At 38.3% G+C, this 18,522-nt stretch overlaps 1 protein-coding gene across 1 annotated transcript in view; it reads left to right on the top strand.

Annotated features, from left to right (window-relative positions):
* The window catches only part of LOC131346873 (complement C3-like), a 34,897-nt gene extending 20,280 nt beyond the window's left edge, over positions 1-14,617 (top strand). The window contains exons 24-41 of the mRNA XM_058380599.1: positions 2,901-3,104; positions 3,604-3,679; positions 3,780-3,939; positions 4,050-4,145; positions 4,256-4,406; positions 4,477-4,640; positions 7,922-8,080; positions 11,045-11,104; positions 11,191-11,281; positions 11,384-11,444; positions 11,573-11,663; positions 11,780-11,869; positions 11,959-12,064; positions 12,143-12,238; positions 12,360-12,440; positions 12,643-12,726; positions 13,946-14,081; positions 14,228-14,617. Of these exons, the coding sequence (XP_058236582.1) occupies positions 2,901-3,104; positions 3,604-3,679; positions 3,780-3,939; positions 4,050-4,145; positions 4,256-4,406; positions 4,477-4,640; positions 7,922-8,080; positions 11,045-11,104; positions 11,191-11,281; positions 11,384-11,444; positions 11,573-11,663; positions 11,780-11,869; positions 11,959-12,064; positions 12,143-12,238; positions 12,360-12,440; positions 12,643-12,726; positions 13,946-14,081; positions 14,228-14,369 (2,048 nt within the window). The 3' untranslated portion in view covers positions 14,370-14,617. The remainder of the gene's footprint in view (positions 1-2,900; positions 3,105-3,603; positions 3,680-3,779; positions 3,940-4,049; positions 4,146-4,255; positions 4,407-4,476; positions 4,641-7,921; positions 8,081-11,044; positions 11,105-11,190; positions 11,282-11,383; positions 11,445-11,572; positions 11,664-11,779; positions 11,870-11,958; positions 12,065-12,142; positions 12,239-12,359; positions 12,441-12,642; positions 12,727-13,945; positions 14,082-14,227) is intronic.
* The last annotated feature ends 3,905 nt before the right edge of the window (positions 14,618-18,522 follow it).

Here is an 18,522-nt window from a genome sequence, read left to right as displayed (position 1 = left end):
GTAGAATTATAATGGTTGACTTTAACGAGTCATTTTCTAACAAAATACCTGTACTTTTACTCGTGTGGCTTTTGGGTACTATATACAACACTAGTCTCAAAGCTGCTTTACAGAACATAGGAAACAAAAAAAACATAGTGTAAAAAGTCCTAGATGTCAGACAATTCATCCCTAGTGAGCAAGCCTGTGATAACTGTGGCAAGGAAAAACTCCCTTAGATGGTATGAGGAAGAAACTTTGAGAGGAACCAGACTCAAAAGGGAAACCATCCTCATTTGGGTGACACTGGAGAGTGTGATTATAAATTATTCTAAACACTGATGAGTGTGAAGAAGTTAAGAAGAGTTAAGAAGTCTGGTGGCTTGGGGGAAGAAAGTGTTACCCAGTCTTGCTGTGAGGGACCTAATGATTCAGAACTTTCTTCCTGATGGCAGAAGGGTGAATAGTCCGGGGCGGTGGTGGTGGTTGGGGTGGTGGTGGGGGTGGGGGGTTGAGGTTATCTACAATGCAGATTGCTTAGCAGATTCAATGTGTGGTGTAAATGTCTAAAATGGATCCTTCCATTAGAAGACTCTGATGATTTTCTCAGCTATCCTCACTATCTACTTCAGGGTCAAATCCTGTACTCATCAGTACTGCAGCAGCTCAGGATGTACTCAATAGTCCCTCTGTGGTACCTGGGCGTGGGAGCTTTCACAGAAAGTAGAGGCACTGCTGGGCTTTCTTGGTGATGGAGCTGGTGTTGAGGAACCATGTGAGGTTCTCTGCCAGGTGAACTCTTAACACAGAAGTCCCGTCAATGTTCAGTGGAGAAAGGTCACTCCATGCTCTCCTGAAGTCAACAACCATTACTTTTGTCTATGTTAACCAAGAGTTTGTTGGCAATACACCAGGCTGTTAGCTGCAGCACCTCCTCTCTATACCGATTCATCATTCTTGCTGACGAGACCCACCACAGTTGTGTCAATGGCAAATTTGATGATGTGGTTCAGCTATGAACCATGAGTCAGCAGAGTGAACAGCAGTGGACTGAGCTCTTAGGCCTAGTGGGGCCCTAGTGCTGATGGTGCTGGAAATACTGCTTCCAATCTGGACTGACTGAGGTCTCCCATGTAGTAGCATGGGTAGTCATGGGTCAGCAGTGTAAAAAACAATCAGCTATGCGCATAGTCCTGTGGCAAATAAGAACTCAAGACAGTAGTTCCAGAGGTTCAGTTGACAATTCTTACATTTGTCAGATTGACTTTATAATTAAGCTGAATTCAGTGATAGGATTTCTCATGAAAATACCTTTACTGGTTACCAGACATTAGTCTGGTTGGGGTAATGTGCATTCTAGTATGGAGGACTTTGTATGTGGGGTTAATTTTAGTCTTCTAATGCATTACAGCAAGGGACAATGTGCCTAAGAATCTGTAATTAAAAATGGACCATTATAGGGTTTGACCACGGTAGTGACCGGTTTTGACCAAAAGTACAGATGATTCCCATTTTGGTAATGGTACAGTTTCTCCAATTACATGTTTTTTTTTTGTTTGTTTTTTTGCGAGTCTTCCTTCTTTCTTTTCATGTTTTGGCAGATTGTTATACTATCTTAAGATGCATTCTGCCACCTGCTCTACAAGTAAACAAGTTGTATTTAATTAAAAAATCCTGTCAAATGCAATTTTTGATAGGGGCACCTGGGATTTTTTGGAGGGCCAATTTTATGTCAGATATTCCTGTAGCTCCTTTTATGTTGCCATAGGTGTCTTGGCAGCCTCGCTGGTTTGTTTTGTCTTGTCATTTTATGGATTTTTGTACCCTTTCTACTCCCTTTTTTTGAAATTTATTTTATCTGCTTTAGGATGAACCCAGGGCTGAGAGAAGGTGGAGAAACTCACAGACCACTTAACCCCATAATTTTGTTATTATTTATACTGACTGAAACTGACAAAAGTAATAATACATAAAAATGTATCGAAAATTGACTAATGAAAATCAGACATTGCTTTTGAATTGGTGTTAAACTGAAGTATTTAAAAAAACTAGCTAATGAAACTGGCCTGGACAAAAATTATGGTAACTTTACAAAAGATAATTAAAAATAATTTGACCATAGGGACATGTTAAACTAAAGTGTGTCCTGTAAATAGCATCACAGGTGTATTCAAACTTGTCATCAGTCAGTCTGCCTATTTAAAGGGTGAAAGGTAGTTCCTGTGCTATTTGGTATCATGGTGTGCACCACACTGAACATGGGCCACAGAAAGCTAAGAAGAGAGTTGTCTTAGGAGATAAGAAGGAAAATTATAGACAAGCATGTTTAAGGTAAAGGCTATCTCCAAGCAGCTTGATGTTCCTGTGATTACAGTTGCACACATTATTCAGAAGTTTAACATCCACATGACTGTAGCCAACCTCTCTGAACATGACTGCAAGAGGAAAAATGCTGACAGATAATATGAATTGTAACCAAAGAGTCCAGAACAACTTCCAAAGAGATTGGAGGTGAACTCCAAGATCAAGTTACATTATTGTCAGATCACACCATCCGTCACTGTTTGAGCCAAAGAGGACTTAATGGAAGATGACCAAAAAATCATAAAAAATTAAGATTAGAATTTGCCAAAATGTATATTATCAAGTCAGAAAGCTTCTTGGAGAATGTTATTTGAGCAGATGAGACAAAACTGGAGCTTTTTGGCAAGTCACATCAGCTCTATATTCACAAACACAAAAATGAAGCATACAAAGAAAAAAAAACACTGTACCTACTGTGAAACATAGAGGATGCTAGGTTATGTTATGGGGCTGCTTTGCTGCATCTGGCACAGGGTAATATGTGTAACATGTGCAACTTTATTTCTTTAATGGAAGGGTACCAACAATTTTGTCCATGTGTGTATATTTGCCTGCAGGCCAGGAGATGAGTCAAACAATTGAGCAGGCCATCAATGGAGATTTTATGGGGAGCTTGATTGTACAGCCCCATGGCTGTGGAGAGCAAAACATGATCTTAATGACGTTGCCTGTTATTGCCACACACTACTTAGATACCACCAAGCAGTGGGAAGGAGTTGGCCTGCACAGACGTAGTGAGGCTATCAAGCATATCCAGACAGGTGAGAAGACACTTCCCACCACTATACAACAAATTTATGTAATGTTTTTTTCAGGCCACAAATATGCCAGTATAACATAGTTATTGGCCATTTTGTTCATAAAGCATTTCTCATTATCTCTCATGTTTCATGATATCATATGGTGTAAAGTCCAACCAGAGCAGCAACCTGAAAAGTCATTATGACAATCAATCGTCAAAGTTTAATTGCAAAATACTGTCTAGTATCTAAATGGGCCTTACTTACTTATGTGCTGTGCCACTGGGTCATGCTAGAAGATTGGGTCTAATTTATTTCAGTGAGTAATACTGGTGTTCAAAGTTTGCCAAGAGTGTATAAGTATGATCTAGATCCACAGTTTAGCTCTATTCAAGTGTTTTAAAACTTTCTGATAAGCTTTTAAGAAAATATTTAAAATTAGTTATTAATTACAGTCACAGTATACCTATTTGCACTGGTAAGACTAAGAAAATCATCCTTCTTTCTCTCCCTCTCTTAGGATTTACACAAGAACTTACATTCCGTAAAGATGATGGTTCTTATGGTACATGGACACATTCACCTAGCAGCACATGGTAAAAGAGACCAAGTAAATTGAGTAATTGTTCAATTCTTACACAACATTCCATCCTAGGTCAAATTTTGACTTAGGATGACTTGTTTTCTGTGTTAAAGGTTGACAGCATACGTGGCCAAAGTCTTTGCTCTGGCCAGTGATCTCATTAGCATAAATGAAGATATTATTTGCAGTGCTCTCAAGTGGTTAAATCTGAATGCACAGATGCCAGATGGGTCATTTAAAGAAAATGCCCCAGTGTATCATGCAGAGATGGTTGTAAGTGGAGCTTACATTTGTTTTGTTTATTGACCTGTACAATAAAACCTCACATCAACTATTTCTGTGAAATCTGGTGTACCTGTAAAGAATTTTCTGTGCTATTCCAGGGTGATGTACGAGGGAAAGATGCTGATGCATCTCTGACAGCATTTGTCTTGATTGCCCTGCAAGAAGGAAACTATCTTTGTGCTAAATCAGTCGGAGTATGTCAACTTATATCACACCATATATCTGTAATAAGCCAAAACAATCAAGCACACAGACCAGCTTTTGTAGAATACTGCCTATAATTTTACTTCTTTCTGTCATTTAGAGTCTTCCAGAGTCTTCCAGGAAGGCCACTGAGTATTTGCAAAACAGACTTCCTTCTTTGACCAATCCATATGCAATTGCAATGTCTTCCTATGCCTTGGCCAATGCTGGCAGGTTTAACAAACAGCGCCTGCTGCAAGCTTCCTCTGGAGGTCAGTAAATCTTAATATCATATTAGTTGAATCCTATAGGAAGCAAATTTCAATACTATCCTATGCACAGATGGTGCTTACTGGAATGTTGCTGGAGGACATCACTTCTCCCTGGAGGCAACAGCGTATGCCTTGCTGGCTCTGGTAAAAGCCAAGGAGTTCGATGCAGCAGGAAAAGCTGTTCATTGGCTCAATAGGCAGAGCAGTCATTATGGTGGTCATGGCACCACCCAGGTAGATTTATAGGTTTTTCTGTTTTTATACTGAATATACTTAATGTGCTGAACAGCTAGATTTTTTTGCTTAAAATTTTATGCTTGCTTTGAAGCAGTACTCTACATTTTCAGTTTCTGTATTTGTAACATTACTGTGACCATTCAGGTCACCTTTGATGTGGAAGAAAGCCAAAGCAACAATTTAATGTTCATATTTTAGTGTTTATTATGTCAGTACAGTGGTGCTTTAAAATATATGAACCCTTTAGAACTTTATTTACGTATGAATATGACCCAAATATCATCAGATTTCCACAGTCCTAAAAGTACACAAAGTGAACCCAATCAAGCAAATGAGAAACATATTATATTTGGTAATGTATTTATTCAGAAAAATGGTCCAATAATACATAGCTGTGAATGGTGAAAAGTACAGTAGATGAAACTCTAGGATTAGTACTTAATTTGAAGCTCAAGTTGGTGCACCCATTTTCAGTGGGATGATAATTAGGCATCAGTGAGTGTCCTGTATTATTTAAAGATCAGGGCTCTATCTGATCTTCACAACTCATGTTTGTGAAATTGTATCATGACACAAACAAATGAGATTTCTAAAGACCTCAGAAAGATCTATAAAAAGTTTAGACTCCAAAAATTCAGTCAGATAGATTGTGTGCAAATAGAGGAAATTAATGATCATTGCTACCCTCCCACTAATTGTCGATGAACAAAGATCACTGCAAATGCAAGACATGTAATAGACCATGAGGTCAGAAAGGAACCCAGGGTAACTTTTAAGCAATTACAGTGCCTTGCAAAAGTATTTACCCCTTTGGCATTTTTCATGTTTTGTTGCCTCACAACCTGGAAATAAAATGGATTGTTTGAAGGTTTGTATCATTTCATTTACAGAACATGCCTACAACTTTGAAGAAGTGTTTTTTTTATTGTAAAGCAAACAACAAATCAGACAAAATAACAGAAAACTTCAGTGTGCATAACTATTCACAGCCCTGAAGTCAGTACTTTGTAGAGCCACCTTTTGTGGCAATTACAGCTGCAAGTTGCTTTGGATAAGTCTCTATGAGCTTGCCACATCTTGCCACAGGGATTTTGCCCATTCCTCAAGGCAAAACTGCTCCAGCTCCTTCATGTTGGATGGTTTCTGCTGGTGAACAGCAATCTTCAAGTCTGACCACAGATTCTCAAATGGATTGAGGTCTGGGCTTTGACTAGGCCATTCCAACACATTTAAATGTCTCCCCTTAAACCACTCGAGTGTTGCTTTAGCAGTATGCTTCAGGTCATTGTCCTGCTGGAAGGTGAACCTCCACCCAGTCTCAAATCACAGGCAGACTGAAACAGGTTTTGCTCAAGAATATCCCTGTATTTAGCACCATCCATCTTTCCCTCGATTCGGATCAGTTTCCCAGTCCCTGCTGCAGAAAACCATCCCCACAGCATGATGCTGCCACCACCATGTTTCACTGTGGGGATAGTGTTCTTGGGGTGATGGGATGTGTTGGGTTTGTGCCAGACATAGCATTTTCCTTGGTGGCCAAAAAGTTCAATTTTATTCTCATTTGACCAGAGCACCTTCCTCCATACATTTGGGGAGTCACCCACATGTCTTTTGGCAAACTCAAAACGTGCCTTCTTATTTTTAACGGCTTATTTGTAATGGCTTTTTTCTGGCCACTCTTCCATAAAGCCCAGCTCTATGGAGTGTACGGCTTATTGTGATCCCATGCAGATACACCAGTCTCTGCTGTGGAACTCCTTCAGGGTTACCTTTGGTCTCTCTGCTGCCTCTCTGATCTGCGAATTTTGGTGGGTGGCCCTCTCTTGGCAGGTTTGTTGTGGTACCATGTTCTTTCCATCTGAAGATGATGGATTTGATGGTGCTCCGGGGGATCATCAAACATTTGGATATTTTTTATAACCCAACCCTGACTTGTACTTCTCAACAACTTTGTCCCTGCCTTGTTTGGATAGCTCCTTGGTCTTCAATGTGTGCTGCCTCTTGCTTAGTGGTGTTGCAGCCTCTGGGGCCTTTCAGAAAAGGTGTGTTTATACTGACACTTAGATTGCACACAGGTGGACTTCATTTCACTAATTATGTGACTTCTGAAGGTAATTGGTTGCACTAGAACTTTTGAGGGGCTTCATAGCAAAGGGAGTGAATACACATGCCAATATTCAGATTTTTAATTTTTTTTATATATATTTCTCTCATTTCACTTCACCAACTTAGACTATTTTGCAGATCCATCACATAAAATTCAGATTAAAAAAAAAAAAACATTTAAATTACAGGTTATAATGTAACAAAACATGAAAAATGCCAAGTGGGGTGAATACTTTTGCAAGGCACTGTAAGTTCATGAGTCCACCATAAGGAGAACACCAAACAACCTTGGAGTTGCAAGGAGAAAACTACTACTCTCCAAAAAGAGCATTGCTGCTGTATGAAGTTTGATAAACATCATGTAGACAAGCCAGAGGACAACCAGAAAAATGTTTTTGGCCAGATGAGAACAAAATAGGACCTTTTTGGTTTAAATGAAAAGTGTTGTGTTTGGAGACAGGAAAACAATGCATTACAGCATAAGAACCTTATCCCATCTGTGAAACATGATGATGAGGGCCAGGATGACTTGAATAATGAATTCAGAATTATACCAGCGAATTCTAGAGGAAAATGTCACAGCATCTGTCTATGAACTGAATTTTAAAAGAAAATAGGTCATGCAGCAAGACAATGACCCAAAGTACACAAGCCATTCTACCAAAAAATGTTTAAAGAGGAACAAAATTTTGGAATGTCCAAGTCAAAGCCTTAATCCAACAGACATGTTGAAGGACTTGAAGCAAGCAATTCATGTCAGGAAATTCCCAAATATCCCAGAGTTAAAGCTGTTCTGTACTGAGGAATCTGCTAAAATTCCTCCAAGCCATTGTGCAAGACTGATCAACAGTTTTGCTGTACAAGGGAGTTATAACAGATAATGAAAGCAAAGGTTTATATACTTTTGCCACTCACATATATGTAATACTGTATCATTTTCTCAATAAATGACCAAGTGTAATATTTTTGTTTCATTTGTTTGAATGGGTCTACTCATAAGACTTGTGTGAAAATCTGATGACCTTTTGTCATTTTCATACAGAAATACAGAAAATCCCAAAGGGTTCACAAACTTTCAACCCACACTGTAAATTTGTTTCAGTTGACAGAATCAATTTGATCAAAAGATCTGAGATTGTACTGAATCTGCTTTGCTTTTCCACGTCCACTAGGCAACCATAATGGTGTTCCAAGCAGTGGCTGAGTACTATAAACAAGGTAAAGATCATCAGAATACAGACCTGGATGTGGAACTGAGCGTCAGTGGACGATTCCTTAGGAAAACATGGAATTTCAACAAAAATAATGCACATCTTACACGCTCAGATAAGGTTATTTCCTCCCTAAAAAAACAACAGTTTATTGTTATTGTTTATTGAGCAGATATAAAGCTTGAGTGAAAAACACATTTAAAGTGAGAAAATATATTTTTTCATTTTAGAAAAATGCCTCATCACTTGCTACTACTGGTATGTGCTGTGTTCTGACCTCAGTAAATGATGTATTGTCAATGTATGTGCTGCTGGATCACAGTAAATCTCAAAACAGTCAAGGCTAGCTAGTTCACTGTCTAAAGTGGTGTCTAAAGCATGCTAAATATCTAAACTACGCATGGTAACTAAAAGACTAGCTTCTCCTAATGGATAAATGTTTTGCTCTCAGATTCTCCAAGTTATGACTATTATATTCATGTTGAACAAAGTTTTAGGAAATTGATAATACAGTGAATATACAAAGTGACCCTGCAGTTTACCCTGCAGTTTACCCTGCAGTTTTTCTATGTAAAAATGTCAGGACCTTTTTCTCCTTTATTGTGAAATTGCAACATACACTATATTTCCAAACGTTTTGGGACACCCCTCTAAATCATTGAATTCAGGTCTTCCAATCACTTCCATGGCCACAGGTGTATAAAATGACAAACATTTGTGTAGGAATGGTTCGCTCTTAGGAGCTCAGTGAATTCAAGAGTTTTTCTGTGATAGGTTGCCACCTGTGCAATAAATCCATTTGTGAAATTTCCTCACTAATAAATTGTCCATGGTCCATTGATGGTGGTATTATAGTGTGGAAGCAATTGACAACAGCAGCAACTCAGCCACAAAGTGGTAGGCCACATAAAATCACAGAGAAGGGTGAGCGCATGCTGAGGTGCACAGTGTGCAGAAGTTGCCAACTTTCTGCAGAGTCAATAGCTATAGACCTCCAAACTTTACCCCGTCAATCTGGTGAATCTGGCCCCAACAGCCGGCCATCTTTCTTTTGCTCCTTTCCAAACCCTCCTTCCCTGGTGACCTGCTGGACCATAACCAAGACTGGGTTAGTGATATTAGGCAGCTCACCTGGGAAAGATGAGTCAGGTTGGGTGGCTGTCAAGTCTTCTCCTCTGCTTGGAGGGTCCGGGTACAGGCTGGTGGAATGATGGGCAATGGTGTGGGTGGGTGTGAAAGTCTTGCCTGGGCTCTCAGCCAATCTCCAGCATGGCCATGGTGCTCTTTAGGGTATGAAGCATCTCCTTCAGTGCAGAGACTCCTTTCAAGCTGATAGCTTTCCTTTCTTCTGGAGTTAGAGCCTGTAGGAACCTGTCCATTGCCTCCCATTCTGCCAGCTCCTTTGTGCTGAGAGCTCCTTTGTGCAGCCAGTGTTGGGTAATCCTTAGTAGCTCGTCCATCTGTGGTGTGGGTTGTAGGCCAGGGAATATTTCCACTTTGTGAAAGGCTGATGTAGTGTCAAGGATCTCCTCCTTGACTGTGCTGTAGTCACGTGCTTCCTCTGCTGACATCACTTGGTAGACCTCCAACTGGGCCTCTCTGATCATCAGAGGAGCTAGCAGATCTGCTCAGTCATGTTTCTGCCAGCTATCCCGGTCCACAGTGCATTTGAAAATGTGAAGAAATGCCTCCATGTCATCGTCAGTGGTCAACTTGGTTAGCAGATGTTGTGCCTCGCAACTGGGGTCGGGGAGAGGGGTTGCAGAGACTTGGGAATCCTTCTTCATCCACTCTGGATCCACTACAGTTTGCTTACCGCCCGAACCGCTCAACAGATGATGCCATTTCTCACCTCCTTCATACATCACTTACTCACCTGGACACTAGAAAGGGGAATTATGTTAAAGTGCTGTTTGTCAACTACAGTTCAGCATTTAACACTATAATTCCCTCCATACTCGCCACCAAGCCATAGCACCTGGGACTCAGCCCATCTGTGTGTCAGTGGATCTAATTTCCTAACTGGCAGACCACAGGCAGTAAGGATGGCAGACATGTCTCAGCCTCCCTCACCCTCAGCACTGGAGCCCCCCAGGGTTGTGTTCTGAGCCCTCTGCTGTACTCATTGTACATTATGACTGCGTGGCCACTACCAACTCCACCACCATCATCAAGATTGCTGATGACACTGTTGAGGCTGGACTGATCTCTGACAACAATGAGATGGCCTACCTGGAGGAGATTGGGAATCTGGAGAAGGAAGGAAGAACCTCCTCCTTAATGTCAGTGAGACAAAGGAGCTGATAGAGGACTTCAGCAAAAAGCAGGAGAGGAATTACCAGACCCCCGTGATTAACGAGACCCAGTGGAGAGAGTGGATAGCTTCAGATATCTCAGTGTTCACAACACGCAGGACCTGTCATGGTCCTGTCACATTGACATCGTGGTGAAAAAGCCCCGGCAGCATTTCTACCACCTCAGACGCTTGAGAGACTTTAGACTGCCCGCTAAGCTGCTTAGGAACTTTACCTCCTGCACCATAGAGAGCATCCTGACAGGAAACATTGCAACCTGGTTCAGGAACAACACCATGGACTGTTCTCTCTGTTGTGGTCAGGAAAGCCTCAATTGCTCAATGAAAAGCTTCTGACATTATTTATTTAGTTCATTTTCTTACCACAAAAACATTTAATGAGGGGTGTGTAAACCTTTAATATCCACTGTATATCCTACATTTTATGCAACATCCTAAAACCACATTATATAATTCTGAATAGTCTCAGAACAGCAATTATGTCTAGACTATTCAAGCATCCTATTAGGGTGCAGATTGTGGTTTTGGACACAACCAGATCCTCCCTAAATGTGTCCATTTTGCCTCTCAGTCATAAATAAGAGCACAGCACAACCATGTTACAGTTTACAAGTCATGATGTTACAAAATGTTTCTTACTTCTGTTTTTTGCAAAATAGCTTTTTCTGCCAGAAAGGGCAAAATCCCAATATTTTGCAACTTGTAAAATCACTGTCCTTTATTATGGTAAAGACGGAAGGCTGAAGGTTTCTGTATCTGGACTTTTACAGGTTCAGCTCAGGCAAGAGTTTAATGTTACAGCTAAAGGAACTGGTGCTGGAGTTCTCAAAGTGAGTATTTATGGTAAGAAAGTCCTTTGTTTTCTATTTCTAGTTTATTTATAACAATAAACAAAAAAAATTCCTCTCTTTCATAGGTAATGACACTTTATTATGCTAGACCCATAGAAAAGAAAAGTGACTGCCAAAAGTTTGATCTTTCTGTTGAAATGAGAAAAGAAGCAAACGGTAAGTTTTACCTCATGTTTAAATCTCTGCATTCAACTCTATATCCATTTGTGATGCCAATATAGTAAACATTTAAAATATCCCTGCTACACTGTTATACAGTTTCTCTCTCAAAATCAAACCCAGAAGGTAAAGAAAGTTATGAGGTCATCATTGACATTTTGTAAGTATACTGCAAAATAAAGGTCATGTAGTTCTACACATTCATCAGTTTCTTCCTAATTTTGGGTTTTGATTAAAAGTTTATTTTAAAAATATTAAGACATTGTCTATTTTAATACATCATTTCAGATTTAAGGATCCAGAAAAAGATGCCACTATGAGTATTTTGGATATTAGCTTGCTGACAGGATTTGTGGTGGATGAAAATGATCTTAAAGCTGTAAGCAGAAATTTGAAAGCAAAGTTCTGTGACGATAATTTCTCTACAATACGCATGAGAAATGTTTTTACAAAAGGCAAATAACCTTTTTTTTTTACACTTACTTTAAATCACAGCTAAACATTGGGGCAGACAAATACATACAAAAGTTTGAGATGGACAATCAGCTCTCAGAACGAGGCTCCCTCATCATGTATTTAGACAAGGTATATTCATTTTTTTTTTACTTTTAATATTTGAGGTATTAAAATGCTGGAGAAGCTCCTCTGTTGAAGCTGATTTGCTCTCTTGTCAGGTATCACACACATTTTCAGACAGGATTGTTTTCAGAGTGCACAAGATAAATAACGCCGCTTTGCTTCAACCTGCTGCTGTCAGTGTGTACGAGTACTACTCTCCAGGTAAATAATGTGCACACAAACCCACACACAGGCATGCACAAACACACACATATACAAAAACACTTGTGTTCTTTGTAGGGGAACGCTGTGTGAAGTTCTACCATCCTACAAAAAAAGATGGAACCCTGAACAGATTGTGCAGTGAACAGAAGGATCTGTGCCAGTGTGCTGAAGGTACACACATTTACAGCTGACAAACACAATCAATATAAACTAATAGAATCAGACATAGTGAAGATAGATATAATATTTTGTCCAACTGTGTAAGAGAGAAATGGTCTAAATTCCCTGACAGAAAACTGCAGTATCCAGAAAAAAATGAAAATTGTTGAGGGAGATCGAGAGAAAGCAGCTTGTAAAGCCGGCATGGATTACGGTAAACATCGACAATTATTTAAACACCAGATTTAGACACAAAAATACATGCTACCTATACACTGCTCACTCACTGTACTCATGTCAAGCATTAATGTATAATAAATCAAATTTCTGTAATAGGTATAATAGCAAATAAGAAAATAACATTTAAATATAAAATATTAATTAATTAATTGATTGATTAATATTGTATTTTTCAGTTTATAAAGTCAAATTTATAAGAGTGGACCAGAGACCAAACACAGATTATTATGAAATGAAGATTGAAGATGTCCTGAAAGAAGGTAAGTTTTATTTATCTGTATGACAGTAGATCACAGTAATGTATCTGTAATGTAGAACAGTGCATCGCTCATATCAAAAACTACGCAACTAAACCAAGCTCAGGGTTATGCTTGTTTTTAACGATACACAGTGTGATGTTCGTCACAAAGAGAGACGTATAAAATAACAGGATCTAACATGTTGCATAATCCACAACATTGGGCATTAACTGCATAAATGTTTGCATAATTCAAACAGGAAAAGTATACTAGATTTACAAAAGGTCTTACTTGCATGTGTATGTTCAGAGTGTACCTATATACACATTAGTAATGGCTGGATTTGATTCACAATACTGGCTTTATGATTTTTTATTCAAATCTATTCTCAAAGTTTTAAGAACAAATTTAAATGAAGAAAAATTATGACAGACTATTTCTGAATCATAAAAAATGCAAAATAAATTTTTCTTTTTGTTTGTAAGAGAGGTTATAACAAATGTTTATTATTGTAAGCAAAATATACTACAGGCTCACTATATCATAAAAATAAAGACATTTGTAAATCACAAAAAGTATGATTGAATAAACAAAGTTTCTAACATTGGAAACAGCGGAAACAGAGCTCCAAAGACAGCTGGCAACATGTTATTGATCAGGGTAAGGCAGAAATGGAAGTTTTTTATTTGGAATTAACTTTGATTGATTAGGGTAAAGGCTATTTCTGAAAACAGAAATAGGCATTATTTTTGACTCACTTTTATGGCAATAAAAAAAGATATTCATATTATATCATATTAATAAGCGACGGACAGATTTATGGCTTACAGTTATGCAGACAGACCAGCCTGTTCTCCATTTATACATTTATTTTGTCAGAATTTGATGATTAGTGTTTTCATTTAAAGGTGTTGGCATCATTCTTTATTTTTTTTTAATATATAATTTAATTAAACTTTAGCCCCTGACCTACAGAACCAGTAGGATTTGTTGTGCATTTCACATCTAGTCTGCCTTAGTAGGCAATGGCTACAAACTACAAAATTAGAATTTATAAATATTTACATGCATCACAAGTTGGAGTGCATTTAAATGCTATCTGGTCTGGAGATTCTACAAACGTTGCCGACACCCATGAGAGAGACTGTGACAGTGTTTTATTTGACTCTCTATATCAATGTCAATCCAACAAAGGATCCAGTGTCTATACAAATACATGTGTTTGGGTTTTATTCTACAGGTACTGACCATGATGTACATGACAAAATGAGGACCTTCATGGGTCATGCTAATTGCAGAGAGTCTTTTGGATTTGTGGAAGGCAAGAGCTACCTCATCATGGGCCACAGTGTTGACCTCCCAAGGATAGAGGAAAAGTATGTTCCTCCATCATCTAAACACCATGGTCATCATGGGCTGAATCTGATGTAGTTAAAGAAGGAAAACACAAATCTCTGTAGTATTCAGATAAGTTTGTTAATAATGTTATCTGTGTGAATGAGCTCTCATTTGTTCTTGTCAGGCTGCAGTACATCTTGGGCGAACAGACTTGGATTGAATACTGGCCCACAAGCGAGGAAGGTCGAACCCCTGAATACAAAGACAAATTCATGAGAATTGCTGCACTGGCTCAGATGCTTAAAGACTCTGGATGCACTACATAAACATATATTGTTTTTTCTCTATACAACTTTTAATAATTCTTCAGTATTTTCTATTGCTTTCAATAATTCTATTGCTGTAATCTCAATGTACCACATTACTCACATTAGCAAGTAGTCATCCTAGCATTCATCCTAAAATGTAAAAACCTGTGAAATCTATAAACTGACTAAATCAGTCTTAAAAAAAAGAAAAGAAAAAGAAAACATTAAATAAACCCTGTGTAACCTTTGCCACAATGTGTGTTCCATATTGACTAGTTATTATTGAAATGAAAGTCATGTTCATATAGGACAAATCTAAACAGTTTCCATTTTAATTGATTATTTAACTATAAAAGTAACAGTCCTTTCGAAAATTTGTGATTTCTGTTTACTATGACAATACACAATACACAATCTGTATTAGGATTACCTTAATATTAATTCACTCACAGACAGACAGACAGACACACACACACACACAAATGGACACTTTATAAAAACCAGACAGTCTAAAACTACATAGCAGAAAAAATAAATATCAGACAAGGATTATAAATAGCAAGCAGTTGCACAGTTTTTTCCCAAAATATTTGTAGCCTAGGAATATTAAAAGGATGTGTGAGGCAGTCGAGTTTTGCCAAGAATAAACTATGACACTTCAATGGATTAAAGAGACAATTATAAGTCTCATGTTTTACAATGAGTGAGGTAATGAGACAGAGACTGTAATGTGGATAATGCTGATGATCATTCTGACTCATTCCTATTATAAACATATCATTCTTTCAAATTAGCAGCAATGTTGTATTTCCATTAGTAGACTGGGTTATAAGTAAACGTAGAGGAGTAAATATATCAAGATACTAGCAAACTTATTCTCCTACATTACTGAATGTTATTATTCTGTCAGTGACATTAGCCAGTAGGAGTTAGAAACTAAGCTTGTTAACCACATATGACCCAATTAAACATTCTAAGGGTGCTGGTGGCTCAGTGGTAGGTTTCTCGCCTACCATGCAGAAGGCCCGAGTCCCAGCCAGTGCCCCCACCCCAGCCACTAGATACAGTGCTGGCCCGGATAAAATGGGAGGGTTGCGTCAGGAAGGGCATCCGGTGTTTTTTAAAAAAAAAAAAAAACCCTGTGCCAAGTTGTTGTGCGGACCAGCTGGGTAACCGCTGTGGTAACCCCTCATGCACGTAGGGAGCAGCCGAAAGATCAACAGCCCAATTAAACATTCTATCTTATCTTTAACATTTAAATTTCTTTATATACACATTTAAATCTCCACAGGTGGGTTTGCTCAGCTATGTCAGCTACTTCACAGGGTAACTGTGAGGTGTTTATTTCAGCAGCTCCGTGTTGGAGTTAGTTTGATATTCAGACATTAGACAGACATTCGGAAGCAGTATATAGGGGACCGTCGACAAATTTCTGTACGAATGAAATGTGATACTTGTTACTTACCTGGCTACATGCCCCAGTTATTCTAATTTCTTCTTAAATATACATATGCTATGCATACTGCATATGTTTATTTATTAATATGACTTGATTTTGGGTTGGTTTTTATTTAAATTTTAATTTTATTAAGTCACTATTTATTCAATAGCTTCTAGGTCATGTGACCCTGTGACTCCAAACTAGTACCAAAATAATTTACTTGGACACCGCCACAAGGTACACCTCTTTGTATCCCAAGATATTTCTTCATTGATTTTTATTTTAATTTTATTATGTCACTGTTTCTTCAATAGCTTCTAAGTCATGTGACCCTGTGACCCCAAACTAGTACCAAAATAATTTACTTTGACACCCCCACAAGGTACACTTCTTTTTATCCCAAAATATGTCTTCATTGATTTTTATTTAAATTTTTATTTAAAAAAAATCTCTATTTCTTCAATAGCTTCTAGGTCATATGACCCTGTGACCCCAAACTAGTACCAACATAATCTACTTGGTCATCCCTACAAGGTATACCACTTGCTATCCCAAATTATGTTTCTGCTGATTTTCACCTAATGTCTTATTTTTCATGAATAACTATGTGCTTAATACCTCCCAGGTCATGTGATCCCGTGACCCCAATCTAGTACCAAAAATAATCTACTTGGCTAACCCCCACAAGGTACAACTTTTGGTATTCCAAAATATGTCTTCACTGATTTTTATTTATTTGTTCATTTTCTTCATTTGTTTAAATTGTTGATTAGAATAGTTTGAATAGTTGAATAGTTGATTCATTTGCAAAAACAGATATCTCCTTTTTTATAAATTGTCACAATTTATAATTTTTTTATGCACCCCAGGAAATCAATCTAATTGGTGTGGGGTTGTTTTGATTAAGTAAAAATAACTCATTTAGGATTCAGAATATAGTGCATATAAAGAATTATACATGTGTAACACTACGGCCTGCACAACAGGCAAATCCGTGGACAACTATGCCACAGATTTCTAGACAGGTAGATCAGCCGTCAATCATAGCAATCAAGAGAAACGCATGACACCTGGCTGCACACATACTTAAGTGCCCAAGAATCATTAGGTAGCACCAGGTATGAGAGTGAGTGGCTCCAGTAACAGAGACCAAGACCAAGACCAAGACCAAGACCAAGACCAAGACCAAGACCAAGACCAAGACCAGGACCAGGACCAGGACCAGGACCAGAAAGCTCTAAACCACAACATCTCATGCAGTGAATATTAAGTTGCCTTGCCAAAAAAAAAAAAGGCGCACACTCTTGAGATTTCATTTAATGTCCATTCCACTTTGGAATATTGTTAGTCCGGACTCATTGGGCCACATGACCTTTTTCCATTGCTCCAAAGTCCAATCTTTATTCTCCCTAGCAAGCTGAAGTCTTTTTTTTCTGAAGAGTCTCACTAATGAGAGAGACAGCTGTTTAGTCCCAATCCTGAGAGTTCTCGTCACATTGTGCGTATATAGAAATGATCTTACTATCATTATTAAACATAGCAATGGTTTTTACTATTGATTTTTTTACCATGCAACTTCAAGTGTTGAGGTGATGTCCATTCATGATTTTTTTAACAGAAAAACCTACCCATATGCTGATGTTTTTATTAAATTGGTACATTTGAACTGTTTTTATACATAAAATATAGAAATGCTGTGTGAAAATGCCTTACCTCGCCTGTCAGCCACTCATGAGGTTGAAGTGAACAGAGTTTTCACCTGTAACAGAAGCACTGCAACAACCACCTCCATGTCATGTTTTTGCCACAGTGAGTTTAACTGAAGGTAAAGTGTAAAACATTGTGAATTAAATATAATATAAACACTTGTACATACATTATTACGTGGATATTAGACAAAGGATGCATTCACTATATACATCCACTGTATATACAGTTTCTGTTAGAGCTTTTCACAGCAGTGTGTTCAACTGATGCTCGATTTCCAAACAACAAGTTTCCTGTTTTAGTTGATAGGTAATGTCACAGCATTGCCGTTTTAACCAAACAAATGAATGTTCATTGGAAGTTGAGCCATTAAGAAAGTTGTTTTGAGATACTGATAAAGAGATTAAAAACATGTACCTGTGCATCTTTGTCTTTACTTTGTACAATAGGTTCTTTATCTGTTGTGTCATCACTTTGCTTGGGGGTTGGCAGTTTTTTGGGTGGTCTAAAGTACTTGGACTTAGACTTTTCTTGATCAGCAGAGCTGTCCCTTTTCACCCACTGTTATTCATTGTCACATGTCTTGGAACTTGGCCAAGTTGTGTTTAATATCAAGTCTATTTTCATGTTATGTTCTGTAATGTGTTCTAGGTATCATCCTTCAATTGAGGGAAACATTTTAGAAATAAAATCTGAGGTACCTTTTCCTTGACAGGATGTAGTCCTTCACCAGCCAAAACCATAGCTCGATATGGCAATTGGTTTCCCTGGTCTTTAGTTTAACATCTGTCTGATGTGTCCTAGACTTGGTATGCTGGGATATATCCCCAAGGAGCACACCACACCACACCGGAAAAATACCCATGTAATTCTCTGTTAAGGCTTGAATGATTCCAGGGCAGTGGTATGGATTTTTTTTCCTACTTTACTCTTTGATAGGACATCACACTGTGCTTGCTCACGCCTTATGTTAAATATGTGTGTAAATTGTGACTTGGCAACTACTGGCATCTCTGTTCTCAT

Source organism: Hemibagrus wyckioides, linkage group LG26, assembly GCF_019097595.1.
Source record: "Hemibagrus wyckioides isolate EC202008001 linkage group LG26, SWU_Hwy_1.0, whole genome shotgun sequence".
Lineage (NCBI taxonomy): Eukaryota > Metazoa > Chordata > Actinopteri > Siluriformes > Bagridae > Hemibagrus > Hemibagrus wyckioides.
The sequence above is the reverse complement of the archived record's forward strand: the minus strand, read 5'-3'. Positions and strand labels throughout refer to the sequence as shown.